The following is a 25,204-nucleotide window of genomic DNA, read 5'->3' as shown; positions in this document are numbered from 1 at the left end:
TCTGCCAATACCCACCTCAGGTAAATGATGGATATTTGCAAAATAATACAATCAAAATATCTTTCTCCAAAAATACGAGTAACAGTCATGTGATCTATGTCAGGGGTTCCAAAGAGGAGTCTGAGCTGCTGCAGGGAACATATCTCCACACTCTTCAGTGCTGCAGTGTTTATCCACACATGTTCAGGGAGAGTCAAGGGAGGTAAAAGCACCTGAGGCTTGTTCCTCACAGGGGGGGGGGGGGGGGGGGAATTATGCAAAACTCATATAAACCAGATATCAAACATCAGCAGGGTGTTCCCCCTATTTGCTATACTGGCGGCACAGACTAACCAGCAAGCTCATGGTGACCCAGAACTCATTGGAGTGTGTAAGGGACTACAATGGTCCTAAAAGCCCCCTTACTAAGATGTTAAGAAAAACAAAAAAGTTTGCTTTCCTAAAACAGAGAGAATTTGCCATAATTCAGGTTGGAGTGAGCTTGAGATGTCTCCCAGAGCAACAATGGTTAATTTGCATATATTCAGCAGTGTTGCTCTGGGAGACATCTCAAGCTCACTCCAACCTGAATTATCGCAAATTCTTTCTGTTTTAGGAAAGCAAACTTTTGTTTTTCTTAACATCTTAGTAAGGGGGCTTTTAGGACCATTGTAGTCCCTTACACACTCCAATGAGTTCTGGGTCACCATGAGCTTGCTGGTTAGTCTGTGCCTCTCGGATTTACAAGCCCTACTCCATAGAGCCAAATTAATCCATGCCATGCACTGATGAGGATCGAACAATCCGAAACAGTCTGTATGCATGTTGGATTATTATGGCTCTGTACAAATTAACAAGCTGACGCATCATTGCATTCCAGCGGTTCTGGAGGTGTGTTTAGCTTCTAAGGGTACAATGGTTAATTTGCATATATTCAGCAGTGTTGCTCTGGGAGACATCTCAAGCTCACTCCAACCTGAATTATCGCAGATTCTTTCTGTTTTAGGAAAGCAAACTTTTGTTTTTATTTGCTATACTCAGAGGCTATGCATCCAGCAGTCAAGGTTGGAGAGCAAAATACAGGACAATACTCAGAATGCTTAGAAAAACAATAGCCTGGCCTGAATGCAGCACTGTCCCATATTGGTTACTGAAGTTACACTTCAAAAGCTCATGTCTGGTGTACATAGGGTGAGGATGGGGAGGGGAATCAAAACACTTCCAGGTTAGCTTCAAGTCACTACAAACATTTAATACTAGAAGAGCTCAAAAGACATACCAAGATATACCGCTAGTCCAAAGTAAAGGTGCGTACACACGCACTACAGAAGCCAACGACGGGTCAGTCGGACCCTCCCGTTGGGCGGACTTTCAGCAGACTGTAGTGCGTGTGTACGCACTGTCGGCAGACTGATAAGGCTGTTCCTGAACGATCCGCTCAGCGGATCATTCACGAACAGCCTTATCAGTCCGCCAACAGTGCGTACACACGCACTACAGTCTGCTGAAAGTCTGCCCAGCGGGAGGGTCTAACGGACCCGCCGTTGGCTTCTGTAGTGCGTGTGTACGCACCTTAACAGTTCTCCAGAAACAGATATCAGATAATGAACAAATACATTCAACTATTACTACGGTATATACCTACAAACACCTTCCATTAACACTATCAAATGTCATATTTATCCCTTAAACCACATAACCATGTGGAACAGTAAAGCTCATCAAGTACTTTATGGCTGTCTTAAAATCTGGTTTGCCATAAAAAGGAGATCCTGTCGCACCTGAACTTTGCCACATGACCTAAACCTGGCAGATTAGGTTACCTGGCCTACAACGGATCTATATTGTGGGTACTGAAGACAATTTAATGTCTCTTACATGTGGCATTCAATGCACTTTCCACACATGTGTAACATGCATTTCTTCTCCATAGAAGAAAAAACGGTCATGCATGATCCACATCCTCACTCTACGAGGCCACAATGGCAGCAGTGGATCAATCCATTATTGGGAGGGGGTTGATACTAGGGAATAACTATGCAACAGTGCAAAGGCAGCAAGGCAGGTCAGTAACACTCCCCCTTCCTTGGAGAACCTTTATCCAAATAAAAAAAAAAAAACATTTGCATTTGATTTGGGAGGAAGTCTTCTTAAATTACCAACTAAAATGGATTTAATACTAAAAGTATACCGTAAATGAAAGTAGCGTATGGGTTATAGTTGAAGAAAATCTTACGTCTGTATTTAAAAATCACTAAAGAACAAGACATACCTGTAAAATATCACAGATTGCCACATACTCCTTCTTCAAGGTTCAAAAAACAATCAAACACACAAAGACATTTTAAAAACCATGTCTCAAAATGGAGCATGAATGGCTTCAATAGCTTCAAAATGTAAAACGAATGCTGTATCATCCAGCAAGCATCTTCAGTCCTGGTGGTGTGTGGCACTATGCAAACCCTGTTTGCGAGCGATGGACCAAAATAAGCAAACAACGTTGAGCAATACTCAGTCTATCACTTACATAAGCCACAGCAACACAGAACAATAGGGAGTCACTTAAGCTGAGCAATTTCCTGCATGAACGGAATACCAAATGCTCCAAGGTAATGCTGTTCAGACCACACTGGCACTTCATGCTGTAGGGGAGTCCTCTTTGGATAAAAAGTGTGGTGCAGGTCATAGTTCAGTAAGCAGCTAAGAGATTCCATGTAAACATCAGCAAAACGTGCCAGACGCCTCAAGAAATAAGTTGGATTATGGTCCGTCCTGAATATACTTCCAAAGCGAGGGTTAAAAATCTTCCTTGTCATATGCCTATGGTGCAAACAGAATCACTCAGTCATGGTAAACCAGAAATAGCAAAGGTGATGTATCTCAAACCCACTACCAATCAGTATCTCAGATCTATTACCAAACAGCACATGTGCAGAAGCTATCTGTTGCCATAAGAGATGATCAATGAGAGGCACATTTTCCAGGGTGATGTAAATTTGGTTACAATTTGTCTACTGCTTAGAATTTGGCTAATCTCAACTTGCCCAATTCCAAGCTGTATAGAAACTTCCCCAAAAAATGTGGATAGACTTAAGCGATGATCAATAAGGTGTTTATTTTCAGTCATGACCCCAAGTAAAAGCACCATAAACTAGCATTAAATGCCAATTATAAAATATGTCTTACTGAGAAGAAAACAGACACACTCACAAGTTTACATACCCTGACAGAATTTATGAAATATTGGCTCTTTTTTTGAAAATATGATTGACCATGCCAAAATGTTTCTTTCCTTCAAAGCTAATGGTCAGCCAAAGCCGTATATTATCACACCATTGTTTTTTTTTATTAACATAAAAACAACAAGTCAAAGCATCCAAATGTCCTTGATCAAAGGTTTCAAATTTTGGTGTGATAATCTACAAACAAATTCATGCTGACAGGTTCATTGGATATTAACCTCCCTGACATTATGATTACTTCAAGATTGTCTAAAAGCTTTTAGACCATAAAAATCATACCGCTAGATACAGTAGATCTGCGGTAGCCCTGCACATTACACACCTCCAATATATCCAGCTAGCTCGGGGTTACCGTTCTGAGCTGCGGATTTCTGTCCCGAGCCTGACTCTGGGTTACCGCTAAGGAGGTTAAGGATAATTGTCCGCACCAGTCACTTGTGTGCTTGTAATTACAGTACAGTGTGTATAAAAAGTCAGTGACATGCTGGACTCTTGATAGTCACATTTCAGCAATGGGGAAAGCAAAGGAACTGTCCAAGGATCTGAGAGAGAAGGCTGTACAACTTTATAAAAAACAGGAAAAGGGTGTAAAAAGACATCCAAAGAGTGGAGTATGCAAATCAGTAGTATTTAAAATCTCTTAAAGAAGTGAAAATTGAAGGGTTCTGGTGACATCAAACCACGGTCAAGTAGACCAACAAGATTTCAGCCAGACCTGTCAGGGAATACACAGTATTGTGAACTAAGGGCATGTAAACTTTCTAACAGGAACCATTTCTGTATTTTATTTTTTTTACTGGTTATGTTTTTTTTAATGAGTGTTGTGTTATTTTCAGAGGTCTCCTAGTTTAATCACATCTCTTTAATTTTTAATGGGATTCAAATTACTCATATAAAAAAAAAAAGGTACAAATGTTTGAAAATCCTCCGGGGTATGTAAACTTTTGAGTACAACTGTATTTGCAAAACACAGGAACACTAAATATTTAGGTGTCACCTCTTTATCAATGCAAAAGTAGAACGCTGAAAAGGGCACCTATGTGTGCATGGCTTAAATTGCAGGTTAGGCTCTGTGGCTACGGCACGGGTGCTGGGCAGGGAGGCCAAGATCTACAGTAAAAAAATGCATGCTAAGGGCTAGTTTATACTGAATCAGTTGCTGTTAGCTATAACTGAACAGACAACTGATGTGCAGGTGAAGGAAATGTCCATATTTACTGAGTCCATGAGTCACACATTTTTACAAAGCTTATTCCCAATGCACTGCTGTAGAACAACCGATTAGTTAAAATGCAAGAGTTTTTAAGCATTCAGTGTAAACAAGCCCCAAAGGTATCCATACACTGGTCGATTTGCCATTAGATTCGACCAACAGATAGATCCCTCTCTGATCAGATTCGATCAGAGAGGGATCTATCTGTTGATCGAATCTGATGGCAAATCGTATGGCTGCCTTTACTGCAAACAGATTGTGAATCGATTTGAGCCTGAAACCAATTCACCATTTGCTGAGCAGCCGCCTGCCTCCCTCCCCCTCCCGGCATACATTACCTGAAGCCTGGTCCCGGGCATCTTCTCTGCATCACCTCCCGGCTCCCGACTGGCATTTTCTCCGCATCACTTTCCGCATAAAGACATCCGGCATCTGCGTATAACTTTCTGTCACTCCAGTGACAGCGGAAGTTCAAATAGAGCGCCCTCTATTTGTACTTCCCCTGTCACTGCAGTGACACAGGAAGTTATACACGGATGCTGGGTTGCGGAAGGTGATGCGGAGAAGATGCCGGGAGCCAGCTTCAGGTGATGTATACCAGCGTCGATCGTGCGCCACTAGCGATGCGATGATCTGCAGTACACATTTTTGTTTCCGCTTCCCCATTCATTGTGATACACTGGGGTTCAGCATTACATCTCACCCACAGTGTGGGTGGAGCTAAAAAGGAAAATAAGTAAAAACAGACCTCAGTTCTTTTCTCTCTTTAATCCAATCTTGAAGAACCATCTGTGACTCAGCATCTCTGTAAACCTAAAAAACAAACAAATTAAATGAACTCCAGCCCAGATTGGACAACCTCATCATCACCTCATTTCTATGGGTACCAATTAAGTTCAGCTGTAGTTCTAACACAGGAAGAAGACGAAAAAAGAAGAAGAAGAAGAAGAAGAAGGAATATGGAAGAAGGAAGAAGAAATCCCAAAATGTTGCACTGCTGAACACAACACACAAAAATGTAAGAATCTTTTTTTGACACTCAAGTTACACTAAATGTAAAAACATTTTAAAGACCGCTAATGTCAATCCCACACCATGCAAAATGTCCATAATAAGTAAATAAGTCCCCACCTCTAACCATTACATATAAATGTTGACCAAGACTATAATGAGAGATGAACATGGATGAATTAGTAGACAGAATAAAGGTTTGTAATTAGAGCCCTCTTCAGGGCAAAAGTCTCTGCCCTTTAGCTGCGAAATCTGGGTTACAGCTACACTTTGATGATCAATTCCATAGATGTATGGATCCCCCTCACTGGAGTAGCAGAAAATAATGTACTGCTAAAGTGAAATAACTTTGCAGGGATATACAGGTATACAAATAAATAAGAGGTGACACGTAGCCAACACCAGGGTACCACCAGGGTCTAGTAACAGTCACTATCCTATGAGCACTTGCAACTTTATCATATTTGTGTTTTATTTGCAGATATTGTATTTGAATGTATGGTTGTGGTCATTGCAAACAAAAGAAAAAGATGTTCCGCTGCACCGTGGGTTGGGTATAAAGCAATCTTCAGTTTATTGACACATCAGTAGAAACACATATGGCTCACGCGTATCGGAGCTCACACTGGCTCCTTAATCATAGCCAACATACACAGAAACATCACAAGTTTAAATAGTCAAAAAAGGCCGGCACACCCAGGGTGTGGCTATGGCTCTTAAAGAGACATATGTATGTACATATAAAATGGCCGAATGGCCAAAAGATAATTAAAACAACCATGAATGTTATGATTAAGAATCAAGATGAATAGACAATTCGGTTGCATGAGATGTATAAATTACAGATACCACAGTGATGAAATAGAAAGTAGCATGCAAGAATACAAAATACATATAAATTGTATAAATGTATAAATGCATAAATATCAAAACATTGACACCGCCAGGGAGGAGAGTAAAAAGGTTTGGAAGGTGAGGGGGGGAGGGGGGGGGAAGACTGCATGGAGCAAAAGGAGGCAGGGCCACACACACCCGAGCTCAATATCTAATATCATAAGTCAGGCTGACATCCAGCTTAGAGTTCAATCCTGTAGGTATGCGTGTGCCCAATCTCCAGATCCATAGAGCCTCCCGTTGTAATAAACGTCTGTATAAATCCCCTCCCCTGGTAGAATGCATCACCCTTTCAATAACTTGGAAAGTGAAACCCCTCATGTCACCCCGATGTTCCCTGTAAAAGTGTCTGGCTACACTGGAAACCTGGGTGACATAAGCCTCATTCCTGACGCATCTAGCTGATCCGTTATAGTGTTCTGCAATGCGCTGTCTCAAGGGGCGGGTAGTACAACCCACATATTGGACCCGACAGATGGAACAGGAAATAAGGTATACCACATTGCTCGAATTGCAATTGACATATTGCTTTATATCAAACGTAATGCCCTTGGCAATAGAGAGAATCTCTCGTGTCTGATTATGAACCCGACAATATCTGCAGGTACCATAACCGCATTTATAAGAACCCACGCAGGTCAACCAAGTTGGGACAGGTTTAGGAGAGCTGGAGAAAAGACTGGGTGAAAGACGGGTCCCCAAAGTAGGAGCTCGGCGCGCTGCAAAGGCAACGCCACTACCCACAATGGTACGGAGCTTAGGATCTGAATGCACCGGCAAATATTTTTTTATTATATTAATAACCTTATTGTACTCCAGACTGTAGGGAGTTATAAAAGTTAGATTTCTTTTTTGCCTCGTCTCGCTTCCAGAACCAACCTCCAAAAGGTCACGACGATCCCTACACAGCACACGTTGTCGTGCACCACGTATGGAGCGTGTGGTGTAACCCCGTTCCCGGAGTCTCTCCTCCACTACATCCAACTCCCGCCCCAAAAGGTTGGGGTCTGAGCAGTTGCGAGCCACTCTAACCATCTCCCCATAGGGAATTGCTCTCAAAGTATGGCTCGGATGGCAGCTAGAGGCCAGCAGAAGAGAATTGCCGGCGCATGCCTTCCTATAAGTTTTAGTGACAATCCTGCCTGATGTCTCGGAACCCCACAAAGTCAGATCGAGATAATCTATCTGAGAGGGGCTATGGGACATGGTAAAAGACAGGTTCAAACTGTTATCATTACAATATAACAAGAAATCAGGCAGAACGTCAGGGGGACCTTCCCATATCAGCAGCAGATCATCTATGTACCTCCCATACCAAAAGATAAATTCTGAAAAGGGGTTCTCCGCCCCAAAGATGCGGAGCTCCTCCCACCATCCCATGAACAAATTCGCCAGGGATGGGGAGAATTTAGCTCCCATAGAAGCTCCACATCTCTGGAGATAGAAAACCCCATCAAACATAAAATAATTATGGGTTAACAGATGATCCACCGCAGAAATGAGGAGGTCCCTAGTAGCCGCAGAGAAAGAGCCATATTTTTGGATGTGAAAGTCCAATGCCCTGAGAGCAAGGTCATGGGGGATGGAGGAATAGAGTGCGGTCACATCCATCGTGACCCATGTATAGCTATTGGACCATTTCAGGGAGTCCAGGCTGTTGATTAAATGTGTGGCATCACGTAGGAACCCAGGCAAACGGCGGACGAGTGGCTGAAGACACCCGTCCACCCATTGGCCCAGGCGCTCTCCCAAAGAGCCTATCCCAGCCACAATGGGGCGGCCCCTGGGAGGAACATCTGGTTTATGCACCTTAGGGAGGTGGTGGAAAATTGGAATAACCGGTGTATCCACCATGAGATAATCTCTTTCCCGTTCGGAGAATACTCCCAAGGAGCAACCCCAGTGGAGTAGTCGTTTAAGCTCAGCCTGGAATTTAATGGTAGGGTCACCTGCTAACACTTGGTAAGTGCTCTTGTCCTCCAATTGTCACAATGCCTCTGCCCTATACATGTCTGAGTCCATGACGACCACAGCCCCTCCTTTGTCCGCATTGCGAATTACAATTGAATTATCAGTCTGGAGGGACTGCAGTGCGTCTTGCTCTTGCTTAGTGAGATCAGAACTGGCTCTAAAAGTTTTCTGTAGCTGAATAAGTTCACTCAACTAAATCCTGAAACATGTCTACCGCCGTGGATCTGGCCTGTACAGGGTAGAAGAAAGGATTGGAAACGGGTACGGGGCCCGGGGCTGCCCGGGCGACTGAGCCGCCACTCGCGCCGGACACTGGTTCCGGGGTGAGGGCAGCAAGGGACCCCCTAAAGGGAGGGACCCCCTCAGTCGCCCGGGCAGAACAAAAGTGGGGCCCCGCACCTGTCTCCGCACCTCCCCCCACCCCGTTTTGTTCCTCCGATTCCAAGAAGTGCTTCCTCACCATCAGATTCCTTACAAATTTATTCACGTCTAGCATAGTACTAAAGACGTCAAAGTGATGCGATGGCGAGAAAGAAAGACCCCTTGAAAGCAGAGAAAACTGGGCATCTGTCAACTGAATACTGGAGAGATTGATAACATTAGAACTGGGGCTCTGTGATCTCACTTTACTATGTTTACGGCCTGCCCTCCTGCATTTCCTTTTTTTCTGTTTTTGTGTTTCCGATTTTTCTTCGGATTTTGGTAGTAGGATGTAGGTACTAAAGGGGTTTGTCGGTCCCCCCCCCTTTTTTGGGGTGCCGGCAAAGACTGACTGTACCAACTCATCCTTGCCATCAGGGGTATCTGAAAAAGTACCTGAGCTGTCCGCAGAGCTAAAACTGACCTTTTTAACTGGTCTAGGTTTGCGTAATATCGGTCTGGGGGACCTGTGCATGGTCTCCCACCTGCCCCATTCATATACCACATTGTTTCGATAATCACCTAGATCCCTGAGGAATTTAACTCGTTTGGTGTTTGTGACCAAACTCTCCAATTTAGCAATATTATCTTTAATTTTGCTATTGAGCTCATCAAAGAGTTCAAAATTAGAAAATTGGTTCAAAGCTTTCTTAGTTTCAGAAATCTGAACTCTAATGTCCGCGAGTTTTCTTTCCTCATAGGATATTATCAATTTCATAAGTCGAATGGAACAGTCGGTGAGGACTTGGTTCCATTCTATTACGAATTGATTTGAATAAACAGTGGTGGGTACCTTTTTAATACGCAATCCTCTTGGAATCATGCCCTCCGAAACATAATGTTTCAGGGTGGTTGTATCCCACCATAACCGAACCTCTTTCTCCAGAAGGCATTCAAGATTGGTAAAAGAGGATTGCATATTCAAGGAGGGATCGGAACCAACAAAACCCGGTTGTGTGGCAAAAACAAAAATATATTTATTCATTCTGTCTGGATTGGACAAAAGTTCACCAATAATGTCCATGGTATACTCATAACCAAGTTGTTCTAGCTCCTGGGGCTCATTCGCACCTGAATTACAAGACAAAGCATTAGAATCACTGCATAAAGATTGATGTGTTCCCCTCTTCTCAATGGAGCTTTCAGTGTCTTGCATAACATTATCAGTCTGTGGCCCTAAAGAATCTTTGTCCTGATTTTCAGAGGGTGACTGTGTGGGACTAATGTTCGTATTAATGGACGAAATATTAGATGAAACAGCGTCCCTAGTGTCCAAAATGGTGGTCATAGAAAACTCCTTGATAAGATCTTTAACATGGGGTGTTGTGGAAGTACCCTTTGGAACTGCCCCCGTTTTAGCCCAATCTTGCAGGCCACTTTGTGTATATTGCAACATGGGGGCATTGTCACTTACTTTCACAGATGCAGATGAGGGTTCCTGACTCTGCGTGCGCCTCAAATTGTCCACCAGCGCTGAGATTGCTGCTCCGTGTGTGGATACAGGATACCTCCTTGTGATCTGGGAGACCTCTAAAGACAGGCGCCGTGAGAGCCCCGTTTTAGGCAAACCTGGAAGTTCCGGTCTGCGTGATGCGAGTTTAAGAGGCTGGGCGTCCACTGGGTGGCAAGCCGTTGCATCACTTCCGCCCCGTTCAAACTGTGGAGCGGAAGTCAGGTTGGCGTCCCTCGTTGGATTGTCCGGCGGCCATCTTGCCGTGGGACGGCCTAGATCCATGGATGTCCCCGACGGCGGCCATTTTGAGGGAGCCTGATCCGGACCTCCGCATGACGTGGAAGCGGTTTGCTGAGTGGCTTGCTGGGCGGTCGCCTCCAATGCCGGGGAGGGAACAAGACGGCTGCGCAAGGCTCGCGGCTCCATGGCATCCACTCGGCTTCCCAAAGCAATACGACCCACAGATCCACCTCCAAAGAGGGGGGCCAGCGGCACACAAGCAGCAGGAGCAGCGGAACTAGCCTGGGGCCACCAAGTCTTCACACAAGACCATAGGTGAGGGACCACCAGAGACCAGACAAAGGCCAGAGTAGTCACAGGCAGCGACAGGTTAGAACCGAAAGTCTATATGGATCTTGATACAAAGTGATCCTCTGAAGTGTGGTCATAAACAAGTGTCCATGTAAAGTTGATAGTAATTACCCAGTACCGGTGGGCGCAGGTCCAGGATGAGCAAACTGGATAATAGACAGAGAATGGAGATGCTGGCACCACCGGTGCATATCCCAAGGGAGCAGGAATACCGGGTCTCAATGCAAACAAAAGAAAAAGATGTTCCGCTGCACCGTGGGTTGGGTATAAAGCAATCTTCAGTTTATTGACACATCAGTAGAAACACATATGGCTCACGCGTATCGGAGCTCACACTGGCTCCTTAATCATAGCCAACATACACAGAAACATCACAAGTTTAAATAGTCAAAAAAGGCCGGCACACCCAGGGTGTGGCTATGGCTCTTAAAGAGACATATGTATGTACATATAAAATGGCCGAATGGCCAAAAGATAATTAAAACAACCATGAATGTTATGATTAAGAATCAAGATGAATAGACAATTCGGTTGCATGAGATGTATAAATTACAGATACCACAGTGATGAAATAGAAAATAGCATGCAAGAATACAAAATACATATAAATTGTTCATAAAAATGTATAAATGTATAAATGCATAAATATCAAAACATTGACACCGCCAGGGGGGAGAGTAAAAAGGTTTGGAAGGTGAGGGGGGGGAAGACTGCATGAAGCAAAAGGAGGCAGGGCCACACACACCCGAGCTCAATATCTAATATCATAAGTCAGGCTGACATCCAGCTTAGAGTTCAATCCTGTAGGTATGCGTGTGCCCAATCTCCAGATCCATAGAGCCTCCCGTTGTAATAATGGTTGTGGTCATTCATGCAAGTGATTAGTGTAGGTTTCCAGTAGGCTTCTCCAACATACAACCCTGCAGGCCAGACCATGCCTGCTTGTTCTGCTTGGCCCGCTGACACTTTCAGCCAGTATACAGTCAATAAATGTTGGGATAGCACCCACCTGACAGGTAGCTGCATGCGTTGGGAGTACACGAGTGCAGAATAATCGTTACCCATGTCAGAAATTGAGTCAAGCAACATTTCCCACATGGCTGTGAAGGGCAGTCATACTGTTAGTTAGCTCCAGGTAGATGCTTGTGCAACCACCTGGCATGAGATAAACGTACACCTACCACAAATGATCCATGGGGCAGAGAGTTAAAGGAAAACAGGGAGGGTAAGGTTACACATACATAAAAAAATATATAGGCATAAGGGGGGGTGAAAGGAGTATGAAGGGCATAGCATTGGTGTGAGCAGCAATGGGGGTTGTCAACAGAATGAGGGCCATAGAGGTGTGAGCACAAATGCGGGACACTGAAAGGGCTGGTGCACACCGAGCGGCTTTTTGGGCGTTTTCAGATCCGCTTGCGGCTGCGGATCTGCTTGGTCAATGTATCTCAATGGGGTGGTGCACACCAGAGCGGCAGGCGTTTTGCAGAAACGAAAAATGCCTGGGTGAGGCATTTTTTGGATTTCGGATGCGTTTCTGCCTCAATGTTAAGTATAGGAAAAACGCAAACCGCTCTGAAAAGCGCCTGTTCAGAGCGGTTTTGCAGGCGTTTTTGTTACAGAAGCTGTTCAGTAACAGCTTTACTGTAACAATATATGAAATCTACTATACTGAAAACCGCAGCAGCAATCCGCAAAACGCTAGCAAAACGCCTCATAAAAATAAAAAAAAGCGTTTAAAAATCTGCTAGCATTTTGCGGATCTGCTAGCGGGTTTTGGTGTGCACCAGCCCAAAGATGGTGTGAGCAAAATAGCAGCCGGTAGGAGTATGATGGGGAGGACGGATCTGGAGGCACATGAAAGAGGATGCAAATGTAGGGTGATATTTAAAGTTGTACATGTAAAAAGCAGTCGACGGCTTGTACAAAAGGAAAAAAAAACAAAAACAAATGTTGGGACCTATAACCACGCCCATTTTGGCCAACATAAAAAAAAAAAAGTCACCACATACTGGTTTTAGATATTTTTAAACCTTGGAAAGAGGAAGTGTATTTTTAGACTTTTTTTTTTGTCACTGACCCAAAATATGTAGATTTGATGTTGCGGCTCAGTTCTGACTGCATGCTTGTTCCAGGTATAGGACTTGGATACCATTCATGTTAAAGGGATCCTTAACTGTTAAAGGGAACCTCAGCAATACCAGTTTACTGGCACTCCTGCTGATCTCTTTGGCTGCAGTAGTGGCTGAATCACACACCTGAAACAAGCATGCATCCAGTCTGACTTCAGTCAGTCAGAGCACCTGATCTGCATGCTTGTTTAGGGGCTGTGCCTAAAAGTATTAGAGACACTGGATCAACATGAGGGTCAGGCAACTGGTATTACTGGTATTTTAAAAGGAAAAATCCATACACTTCTCAGTTTAGGTTTCCTTTAAAAAGAGCAGTAGGGCAAACAACCAAAAATAGATTAAGGGTGTCAGATTACATATTGCTCTCAATACAGGTTTCCTTCAAGCAAGGACCACACTTGACTGTTTTCGTACACGTTTTCTGCACAGAAAAACTGAGAACTCATGTTAGTCAAATGGGCTGGTTCACATTTATTGTGTTTTTCGCGCGCAGAAAAAAAACATCTCATGATTCTGCACATTTGTTAGTTTTCTGCATCAATTACATTAACTTCTGTGAAAAAACGTGCAGGTTTTTCTGTATAGAAACACACTGCATTCAGAAAACGTACGCAGAAAAAAACACGCACAGAAAACTGAAAGACAAGTGTGTTCCTTGCCTTGAAGGATATCTGAGGTGACATGTGACATGATGAGATAGACATGTGTATGTGCAGTGCCTAGCACACAAATAACTATGCTTTGTTCCTTTTTTTCTTTCTCTGCCTGAAAGAGTAAAATATCAGGTATGTAAGTGGCTGACTCAGTCCTGGCTCAGACAGGAAGTGACTACAGTGTGACCCTCACTGATAAGAAATTCCAACTATAAAATACTTTCCTAGCAGAATATGGATTCTGAGAGCAGGAAAGAGATAAAAAGGATCAATGGTTCATCATCGCTTTTTAGCTCTGGCATACTTCAATTAACCCCCTTGGCGGTATGAAAAATCCCGCCAGGGGGCAGCGCAGCAATGTTTTTTATTTTTTTAAATCATGTAGCGAGCCCAGGGCTCGCTACATGATAGCCGCTGCTGAGCGGCATCCCCCCGCCCGCTTCGATCGCCTTCGGCGATCTCCGATCAGGAAATCCCGTTCATAGAACGGGATTTCCTGGAGGGCTTCCCCCGTCGCCATGGCGACGGGGCGGGATGACGTCACCGACGTCACTGACGTCGGGACGTCATTGGGAGTCCCGGGCCACCCCTCGGCGCTGCCTGGCACTGATTGGCCAGGCAGCGCTGGGGTCTGGGGGGGGCCGCGCGCCGCAGCAGATAGCGGCGATCGGGCGGGGGCCGGCGGCGATCAGAGTGCTGGCGCAGCTAGCAAAGTGCTAGCTGCGTCCAGCAAAAAAAAATTATGAAAATCGGCCCAGCAGGGCCTGAGCGGCACCCTCCGGCGGCTTACCCCGTGTCCAGCACGGGGTTACCGCTAAGGAGGTTAATGTGTCATTGAGCAAAAACAATAAAACAGTTAAAACTTAAGAAGTAGATTTAACCATAAAATAAAATGGTAGAATATGTTAAAAAGTCATTTTTAGGAGAAGGAAGATAGATACAATTGTTGATTTCATTAGCTTATTTTCGCTTCAGGTGTCCTTTAACAAACGACACCCATGCTAACCTAGAAATAAAAAAACACATAAGTAGTTAAATACTAGTTCTACTTACATAACAGATGTATTGCACTGTCCATGTTATGATTCCTGTGAATTTTATAAAGGAAAAGCAGAGAATCCTATTCTAGACAGCTGCCATCTTGGTTACCTTTGACCTCCTGATTTGCTCCCTCACTTTTTTTCCTCCCCTTGCTAATTGTGTATTTGTTACCGCCCTCCTCCCAGAGTCTTCAGACACACCCACTGAGGTCTATACTAGGAAGTGCACTGTCTTATGTCATTAGGAAGGGGAAATAAAGGGTAGAGGAGGAATATATTATAGATAAAAAGACCCCCCCCCCCCCCCAGCATGCAACTGTTTGGCAATGGCTATTAAAGGGCCATTGCTCCTAAGGTATGTGATAACTCCAAACCATAACAGTAGAAAAAGTTTTGAATGCAGGATTAGCATCTTTATCACTTAATACACTCAGACCTGTTGCTGTTGAAATGTGATTTTTATGGAGACAATCCCGCTTTAAAAACGAAAAAGTCTCTGTTTTTTTTTCCACATGGTAAAAGCCTTCACAACTCTTTATAGCAATCGGAAAAGTCCCTGACTCAACCTCCTTTTCCAGTGCTTTACAAACTACATAAAGGTTTTACCAGCTGTATCTCAGAAAAGTCACAACCTAATCACTTCCTTAGTCATAGTCTAATGTCGCTATAGTAGTCTAAAGGTGGCCATACATCAGGCGACTTGGCGGCCGATCGACCATCCGATTCCATTATTATAATCGAATTGGATGAAAATCAGTACTGGCAAGTGCATGCCCTCCTGACAATGCGACCAATTTCGGGGAAAAAATTTGAGGGGGACAAGCGCAGGCCGCGCACAGGTAATGTATACTTTACACGGGGCATCAGGGGGGCATTTACATTAGGGGGGCACAGCATTGGGGCGGTGGATGTGGCGCACAAGGCCGATTCCGAATCGATTTCAGCATAAAATTGATCGGGAATCGGCCTGCAGTGTATGGGCAGCTGACAGATCTCTCTCATCAGATTCAATAAGAGAGAGATTTGTCTCTTGGTTGAATCTGTCCGAACATCTCTAGATCTATGGCTAATTTTGGTGGGAACCAGTTATCTTGACAGTGTGTTCTCGGGATGTTGGAAGAAGTGGCACACACAAAGGAAAACCATGGAAGCACAGGGAGAAAACACAAACTCCTTGAACTACACCACCATGTTGCCCATTTATTCGTGTTTGATTTGTTTAATGAAAATCCCACAGCTTTTAGTCTATTCTTTCAGGAAAAGAGACAATTGTTTTGATTTTAAGAATCTATCACATTTCTGCGTTGATCTTTTTACTGGAAGATTGAATAGAGTGGATAGAATAACAGTACTGTACTTCCTCAATCAACGTAATCTTGGCTAAGATTTTAAATTGTCATCAAAAAGCTGAATAAAAAAAAAAAACACACCAAAAAGCATGTGCATTTTACAGCACAAATGTGTGAAGGGGTCCTAAGCCTCATACTAAATATTCCTTGTATCCACTGTGTCTAGTTCCAGGACATTCCTTTTTATTTTGAGCACCAACTCATAAAAAACAATATTTAGGAGTAAAATTAGATCGCAAGTTCACAAAATCTTTTTTACCCTTCAACCTTCAAGGGTGTAAAAGCTTATGTCACACCCTTTACACGGCCCTCCTCTGGGGTGGAGATGACTGCATGGCTCCACCTGCACCATCTTGGCTTCTGACTGGCTAGACACAGCTACTAACCGAACAATAGCAATTCAGCGCAGAAGACTTGGGCGCAGCCGGCGCCACCCTAGAGCGTAATAGGAATTATGGCTATAGTGGCGCACAATGAGTAACTTCGGCGCCGTCAGAAGACGGAGCTGAAGTTGCTTGTAAAACACTTTAATTCGGCCTCCAGCAATAGCTGGAAGCCAAATTACATTATTCCCCTCCATCCACGCCGACCTAGAGGGGGAATAGTAATTAATGTCGCTGGGAACTTGTGAAGCAGCAGGATAAGCCATACCGGCTGTATCCTTCGCCCAAATCTCCCGGCGGCGATTCTTCTCGTACGCCTACTAATCCCCAGTGACAACACAAAGAGAGCAAGAAATGACACAACTGAAAAACAACTGAAAAACATTGCCAACTGCAGGAACCCAAGCCAAAAGGAGGCTAGTAGCATTATGCAGGAACAATCCAATGCCAACCTCTGAAAGGGCTGACAGTCTGGAGATCACTTTCCACCTGGACAAAAGGCTCAATTCCTGGATGGTCAAGTCCAATAATAAACAGCTGGCAACTACTTTAAACAGATAAAGTGTACCAGAGACAAACTAACAAAAGATTTATACATACCTGAGGCTTCCCACAGCCCGATCCGAACAGATCGCTCCAACGCTGCTGTCCTCAGTCTTTTCCCTCCCAGGCGCAGTACTATTCTCCGCCAGAGAGAGACAGAGTGAGCGCACTGCACATGCTCAGACTGCCCGCGACTGGCCGAAGTTACAGGACTCAGTACCAACGAGGGAGAAGACTGAGGTCGGCGGCGTGGGAGCGATCCATGCGGATTAGACAGCCCCAGCTAGGTATGAATCTTTTATGTCTGTTCGTCTCTGGTTTCCTTTAAGAATCACATGAGGTATACTGAACATCTTGTATTATCAAGCGATATAGAGAGCACTAGAGGCCATATATTTCTCCTCTATGAGAAATCATAGTATATGAAAAGACTTTAGTTTCCTTTATAGACACATTTGGGTGTATCTGGCTTGTCATGATTCTAATTCTAACACCTTCAAATGGCAGAACAAACTGTATAATTAAAATGTTCCCTCCATTCCTCACCCCTCCAAATCTCTACGTTTACGAAAGCGGCTTTAAAAAAAAAAAAGAGCCGTAGCTTTCTTTCAAAAGAAAAAAAAAAAAAAAAAAGCCGTAGCTCATTCCAAGTTTTCCAAAATACAGTGATAAAAAATGCTTCATGTTATTGCAGGACTTTAGTTTCCAGGAGAGAGAACATTAATGGGGAGTTTAAGCACTTCGCATCCAGACCCTGATCCCCCTTATGGGCCAGGGCAGTTTTGATATTTTAGCTATGACCCTATTTAATCAGCAATAACGGTATCCCTGTTTACGACACCTAAATGAAATATATATCTTTTTTTAAAGAGTCACTAGCCTTTCATTGAATAGCATTTTCTCCCTCAAACAATTTTGTTTTCTATGCATTTTATTAGGAAAAAAACAGAAAAAAAAACATAATTTCTCAGGTTTTACCAATTCCAATTTAAAATGAAAAAGCACTATTGTAGATAAAAAAAAACACAAATTTTGTTTGGCTAAGGCCCGGTTCACACTTGCGGTGGCCCTCCGGAATCGCCGTGCCGGAGCCGCACCGCCTGCAGAACGGACGGAACGGACGCACGGCATAGCAATTAAAGCCTATGCGTCCGTTCACATGGGTCCGTTCTGCAGAACCGGAGCCGGACCGGATCCGGGCCGGATCCGGACTCCGGCCTCCGTTCCAACATGCGCTATTTTTTCATCCGGCCCCTCCGGCAGCCGTATCCGGGGCGGAGCCGGACTGCACCATCCGGCCAATACAAACAAATGGGAACCGGAGGCCGCACAACACACTGGCTGAGAAATCCGGATGTTCTACCCCACTTCCTATGCGGATTTTTGCGGCGATATTGGCTGGGGACACATGGGCAAGCATTTTGGAGTGGAGCAGCACGAGCTGGAGGTGTTGGCAGGATGTTGGCAGCATGTCGGAGGTGGAGGTGAGTGCTAAACAGCAGAGGGCCTGATTCCACAGGTCCCCCTTCTGCTGACCTCCCAGACCCCAACATTTTTTTTTTTTTTTTTACGTTAACTTTGCCAAACGGATCCGGATCGCATCCTGATTACCACCTGATGCAACCTGACCGGATCCGGATCGGATCCGGATCAGAACCGTACGGTTCCGATCCGGATCCGGTCCGGATCCGGTCAGGTCATCCGGTCCGTTTGGCAAACAACCGCTAATGTGAACCGGGCCTTAATCTACTGTTTACTGTTTATCACAAAACTTAAACTACATTCCTGTCACAATTTATGGTGAAGATATTTGATTCTGAAATAATGCTACAGTGTGTATTTTTTTACTATGAATTGAGAAAATAAAATAATTTTAATGGTAGAAATCAATCTTATTGGCTCAGGGAACATATATGCACTTTCACCAATTAGTGCTGCAGCAGATAGTGCCAGAGGTTTTGCACAGGAGCAAGCCCAATCGTGCACAGCTGTGCTTCAGCTACGCCACTTATATCTATGTCATGGTGGCTTAGATGAAAATATAAAAGTTTTTATTTACTTGCATTACTTAAAGTATTAACCACTGTACCCCCGCCCGTACGAATTTCTCCGTCCCTTTTTCCATCCTTTAACCCCCAGGGATGGAGAAATCCGTACTTTCCGCGCTCCCGCCGCTGCCCGCACTCCCGCTCACTCTAGCGCGCATTCCCGCGGGTAAACACGCCGCCGGCCGCTCACCCGGAGATCAATGAACGGGAAAATCCATTCCCGTTCGTTGATCTAAGCCCCGCAATGATCCGCTGCTTTTCCGCTAAGCAGCGCGATCATTGTGAAAAAAAACAAAAAAACTTACCCAGCCTCCTACTACTTCCTCCAAGCGTCCGGAAGGAGTAAAACTACACCCTAAACATTTTTCACATACAAATAAATTAGTTATACACAAAAGTAATGGGGAAATAATTTAAACGGTTTTATAGCACGGGACAAAAGGGCAAATCAATTTCATGGGTTTTAATTACAATAACATGCATTATTTAAAAACTAGAATGGCCGAAAACTGAAAAATATTTTTTTTCCCACATTTTTCCTATTTTCCCATTAAAACACATTTAGAATAAAATAATTCTTGGCATAATGTCCCACCTAAAGAAAGCCTAATTGGTGGCGGAAAAAACAAGATATAGTTCATTTCATTGTGATAAGTAATGATAAAGTTATAGACAAATGAATGGAAGGAGCGCTGAAAGGTGAAAATTGCTCTGGTGGTCAGGGGGTAAAACTCCTCAGTGGTGAAGTGGTTAATACTCCAATGTCTTCCCACTACACTAGCATGGCGTAAAATACATGTAAATGGCTACAATCAGGTGAAAGCAGCAGTCACATGATGGTCACTGCACTCCGGGTTGTACTGCAGCCTCTTTCCATCCCTCCAAAACAGGATGAGGAAGGAGGCAGGTTCTGGACCTCCGTAATGATTATATATGACCATTACTCAGTAATGATTATATATGACCATCACCTAATCTCAGGTTCTTACAGGCGTTTGTATACATTTACACTATTGGTGAGAACGTATGGGATACTTTCTTTCTGCTAGTGCTGTAGCTCCTGCTGAGGCCATGAATGAGAGCGAAACCTGCACAAACAAAGTTTTTGTACGAGTTCGCGTTTCTTGCATTTTTCATGTGTTTTTATTAATCTTTAACAAGAGGAAAAATACAGTAGCAGATGTATTTTTTTTAAAAAGCTCATAAAACGTGAATGTAGTTTGCATATAGTATGCAGGAATAAGGGACTTGCTGTGCGATAAATGCACATAAAGTCATATTGGTAATTAGTGCAATTTTACTTGCTATGTGGAATGTGCATGCAAATCAATTAAATGTTTTCTTTGCCTGACCCACTATATTTTTATGATTCTTTGCCTCTCTAGCTTGCAGCAACCCTCCATTCCACTCCTTAATCTCTCGGCCGAGCGCATGCTGAGGGCATTGTTCTCCTCCTTAACCCCTTAAAGAGACTCCGTAACAAAAATTGCATCCTGTTTTTTATCATCCTACAAGTTCCAAAAGCTATTCTAATGTGTTCTGGCTTACTGCAGCACTTTGTACTATCACAGTCTCTGTAATAAATAAATGTATCTTTCCCCTGTCAGACTTGTCAGCCTGTGTCTGGAAGGCTGCCAAGTTCTTCAGTGTTGTGGTTCTGCTATGCACTCCCCCCTCAGGGGGGAAAGAAACACACAAATGATCTCTTGAGATTCAAAAGGAATGCTGTATACAGCCTGCTTGTGTATGGATGTATTTTCTATGTGTGGACATGCTGTACATCAACCTACTTCCTGTTTTGGTGGCCATTTTGTTTGTTTATAAACAAACTTTTTAAAACTGTTTTTAACCACTTTTAATGCGGCGAGGAGCGGCGAAATTGTGACAGAGGGTAATAGGAGATGTCCCCTAACGCACTGGTATGTTTACTTTTGTGCGATTTTAACAATACAGATTCTCTTTAAGAGCCATGTGCTTAAACCCCCCTAAAGACCAGACCATTTTGTAGTGATAAATCTACCCACTCTACTGTATTTTTGTTTGTAAGATATAGGAATGTCATATGTATGCATCAGATCGTCAAAGGATCTGATTTTCCCATCTATTAATAACTCTTCCACCCACTCTACACCTTTTTCAATACAATTGTCTATATCTAGGTTTTTTAAGGCCATATTCAGAGTTATTCGTGGAGTATTTGAGGATTTGGCTAATGGGTCGTCCCTACATAATTTAGTCATTTCTTTCATTATTCTTAGAGTATTGGCTGTTATGGGGTTTAAAATCTTAGGTTGAATATTCCAGTTTAACCTGGATTCTAGAAGTGCCTTGAAATTGCTATTGGGGAGTTGACTGTTCAATCCTAACCCACTGCTTTGAAGTGTTATTAGTCCAGATTGAATTAGATTGTTCAAGTATGGCAGAAAGAAACACAAGTTTCTCTCTTTTATCATTGTGATTCAAGGATTTGTTCCTATATTGGAAAATTAGTGAATCAAATACCTACTGGATTATAAAATACTTACTGAAAAGGAAAAATAAAAATGAAAAGAAAAAGACAGTAACAAGGGAAACAAAAATGAATAACAGTCAAAGTACCAGGATATCATGGGCCTGTATGGCCAAGTCCACCAAGTGGACTAGAAGACTGTTCTCCTCAGGTGTAAGAAACGGACATGTGGGGAAAAGTCTGTTTGGGGGGAAAGTTCGTGAGAACAATGCATGCTTGTGTTCTTCTCCTGTTGTTCAAGCATCAGATGAGGCTGAAGCCACAGTGAATTTCTCCTCTTCTTGTTGTTGACCCTGTGACCATTCCATAGGGTGTTGGCGGAAGAATGGGCGAGACTGCTCTTCTCTCGGGTGTACAGGCTGTATGTTCCATTTCGCTAACAATGCCAGTCCCTCTTTGAGGCGCTACTCCTGCTACTGCTGAAATTCTGTTTGTCCCCACATTTATTGCCTGATGAAGCGGGTGTTGCCTGCAAAACGCGTTGCACTTTTGGGGTACTATACAATAAATGTAATTACTATTATACAGTCTTTCGTGTCTGCTTTATGGAGGTAAGTCCACCGCTTCCTCCAAGCAAATTTTAAAGGTTTTATCCACTTTTACCCTGCTGGCTGTACCGTGTCCACCCCTGGTGGAGGAGTGATCTACCCCTTTTCTGATCTACAGAGAGTGACTTCTTAATCCTGAGTGAGGACAGGTCTAATCTCCTCACCTGCCTATACAGTGGTTGCCTTTGTGGTAACCCACGTTTGTGAGTATACTCTTCTCACTTATTATCTTTACTAATTTTTGCTGAACTTACTACACTATATTGGGCTCTCGGTTTCTCTAACCTTATAGTCCCTCTTTTAGGTTTCTGATGATATGTTGGAACCCATCTTTTTTAATTAGTAGCTTAGGTGGGAAGCCCCAGTTATACTGGATTCCTTCGTTTCTCAGTGCAGTCGTCACAGGTGAAAATTCTTTCCTTGCCTGGAGTGTCATTTGAGATAAGTCTGAATAAAGAGCCAGTTCTTTATAAGGGTCAGGTAGCTTCAGACCATTCCTTGTTTTATCAAGCAAAGCTTCCTTAACATGGAAGAAGTGTACTCTCATTATTATGTCCCTTGGTGGAATCTTCTCAGCCAGGAAACTTGGTTTAGGTAGTCTATGCACACGGTCCACTACCAGTTCACTATCCGGTATGTTTGGCAAAGTGGTTTTCAGTAAATCATGCACATAACCCTTTAGGCCTTCTATAGTTACTGTCTCTGGAACTCCTCTTACTTTAATATTGTTTCTGCGATTTCGGTCTTCCGCATCTGCTTGCTTCCCCTTATCAGCATTACTTCCTCCCTTAGTTCTTAATTAGCGTCAATCAGCTCATTAACAACAGTTGTCATATTAGGGATTCTTTTTTCTATTTTGTTGAGTCTGCTGTCTGTGACTGACGCGTATCACGTAAAATTGTCTGCAAGAAGCAGCATGTCTGCGTCCACAGTGCCTTTAAAAGAGAGCATGAAGTCTTTGAAAAAGGCTTGCGTTAGGGCTTGCTCTGTGGCAGGGAAGTTAACTAGATGGTCGGTTGGGGATTGCGGAGCGCTGCCTGAGGATAGTGAGGGGAGCATGTGGCCTACCTGGGCTCCAGGGAGTTCAGTCCTCTGCCTGGATTTTACAGGGCTGCGAGGTGTAGGGGTGTCCGGGGAGTCCTCTCCGCTGTCTTTATGCTGCTGGGTGGGAGTCTGTGGGTCTCTACCTCCAGAGAAATGTGTGGAGGGAGACCTCCGTGGTAATGGCTGCAGCTGCTGTCTCCCATGCTGATCTCCTTCCTCATAGCGGTGGCCATCTTGGATCTCTTCAGCATACCAGTCTGTAAGTTTCCTGGGCTTGTTTTTGTTCTTTTTTCTCGTTAGAGACTCTTTGCCACTCCATCTTGTTCCAGAGGGTCAATCCCCTGCAATTTTGCCGCGTTTAGGGGTCTGCAAAGTGCTTTTAGCCGCTGTGATTCAGTGTCCCTGGTGCAGAGCTACAGGACTAAGCAGCCATTCAGCTCTGCGTCCAGATCACGCCCCTTCTTTATTTTTTAATGTGTTTTTTTTTTATTTTTATTGTGCTCCCTCCCTCTCTCCCCCCGCTAGCCACTGTGATAGACTGTCATAGGCTTCAGCCTATGACAGCGGATCACCTCCGAGCCAATGGAGGGGACAGCCGTGTCACACGGCTGTCCCCAGTACAGCGCTGCCTTAGATTGCAGCACTGTACAGACTTAAAAGACGGTCTTCAGCCTTCAGTCTCACCACTGGGAGACTAAGGCCGAGCGGAGCTCCGCCATACAAGCGGGGATGCATGCGCAGCCCGATCCCCTGCAAAACACTCCCCCAGGACTTTACGCCGATCAGCGTTAGGCGGTCTTAAAGAGGTTGACACTCAGTTATGCACACTGCTGTTGTCCCTCCGCCACCCTCCATAGCAACTGAATGGGTCACTAGCCTAGAAACTGAACAGAACTCATCCAACAACTATTGCCTAAGGGATTGAATACTAATCGGGTATGAGGCAGCAGTAATTGTGTGTATGCACCTTTAGTTGCATTAACTGGAGTATACCTTAATATAGTGAGGCATGCTATGTCAGCACATCATAAAGACAATGCTGTAATACTACTGTAGTAATAAAAATCTTTGTTTGCACTTAAAAAAAATAATGAATCTCCACCTGCTCTGCCTCCTGCAGCACTACCCTCCTTTAAATCTATAGGAAATGCTTGAAGCATATCCTTAATCATCATTGTTAAGCCTTCCTCAGCTACATAATGGAAGACAAAAATAGATATGTAAAGCCCCTTCTCAAGTACCCTTACAAACATGCAGCCATCCAAAGCTGGCACTGTCTTCAAATGCTCCATTGTACACAGCCTAAACGTGTCCATCACCACTGTACAATACCCAGAACAAAACAGCTGTCTATAGCTGAAAGCAAGGTGACCACTCACTGCCAATGATAAACTGACATATTTGTACTGTTGAAGTGGAATACAACATTTGTTTTTTTCCAATAGACATTAGAACCTGCAAAAACAAGTCATTTTTACCCTAAGTCTTGAGGGTTTTAATATGCTTTTGAATAATGACAACATAGGATTAGTGGGCTGCAGGAGGTCGGCTATTTGCAAAATACATGAACCGTGCATATTAAGGACCACTATTGTAAAAAACTGTAACATTTAAAATACATGTGTACACATACATTTATCCTAGAATAAAATGTACCGTAAATCACAGTTTTCTTATGTAGCAAGTCACTTAAAAGTATGTGGTAAAAATCTGACAGATCTGAAAGGTTTTGGATTAGTCCAAAGACAGACAATCTTGTGAATCCCTCTTTAGGAGGTGGATTAGTCCAAAATCAGCCAGATTTTTACAACCTAATGTTATAGCAACATAGAAAAAAGTAAAGTAATCTATAGTGCATTTTACTCAAATGTACATACATACAGATTTAAAAAAATTCTACAAATTTCTAACAGTAGAAATCCATTAAACTATATTTAGATTAAGATGCAGCTATTTGCCATGAAGTTTCTGATAAAGAAAGTACTGCTGATCACCGAAGAGATTCCGTTTACTCTGTATAATTAGGCAGTATTCACCTAGGAGACTTCTCAGCAAAATTTCTGTTTGCTCAATATGGACAGAATTTCAAATATCAGCATAAAATTAAATACACATCTAAAAACAGTTTAGACATGGAAGATTATACCAAAAGGAACTGCAACCTTTAAACAGCAGGACGTT

General features: G+C 43.5%; 1 protein-coding gene across 2 annotated transcripts in view; it reads right to left on the bottom strand.

Annotated features, from left to right (window-relative positions):
• Window positions 1-1,524: 1,524 nt before the first annotated feature.
• Window positions 1,525-25,204, bottom strand: part of NT5DC3 (5'-nucleotidase domain containing 3) — a 104,265-nt gene continuing 80,585 nt past the window's right edge. For both annotated transcript variants that reach the window (XM_068272798.1, XM_068272799.1), the window contains 2 exons: window positions 5,183-5,247; window positions 1,525-2,799 (listed from right to left, as the gene is read on the bottom strand). In XM_068272798.1, the coding sequence (XP_068128899.1) occupies window positions 2,538-2,799; window positions 5,183-5,247 (327 nt within the window). In that variant the 3' untranslated portion in view covers window positions 1,525-2,537. The remainder of the gene's footprint in view (window positions 2,800-5,182; window positions 5,248-25,204) is intronic.

This window comes from Hyperolius riggenbachi, chromosome 3 (genome assembly GCF_040937935.1).
Source record: "Hyperolius riggenbachi isolate aHypRig1 chromosome 3, aHypRig1.pri, whole genome shotgun sequence".
In the NCBI taxonomy this organism is placed as follows: domain Eukaryota; kingdom Metazoa; phylum Chordata; class Amphibia; order Anura; family Hyperoliidae; genus Hyperolius; species Hyperolius riggenbachi.
Note: the sequence above shows the minus strand (reverse complement) of the source record. Positions and strands in the feature narration are given on the sequence as shown.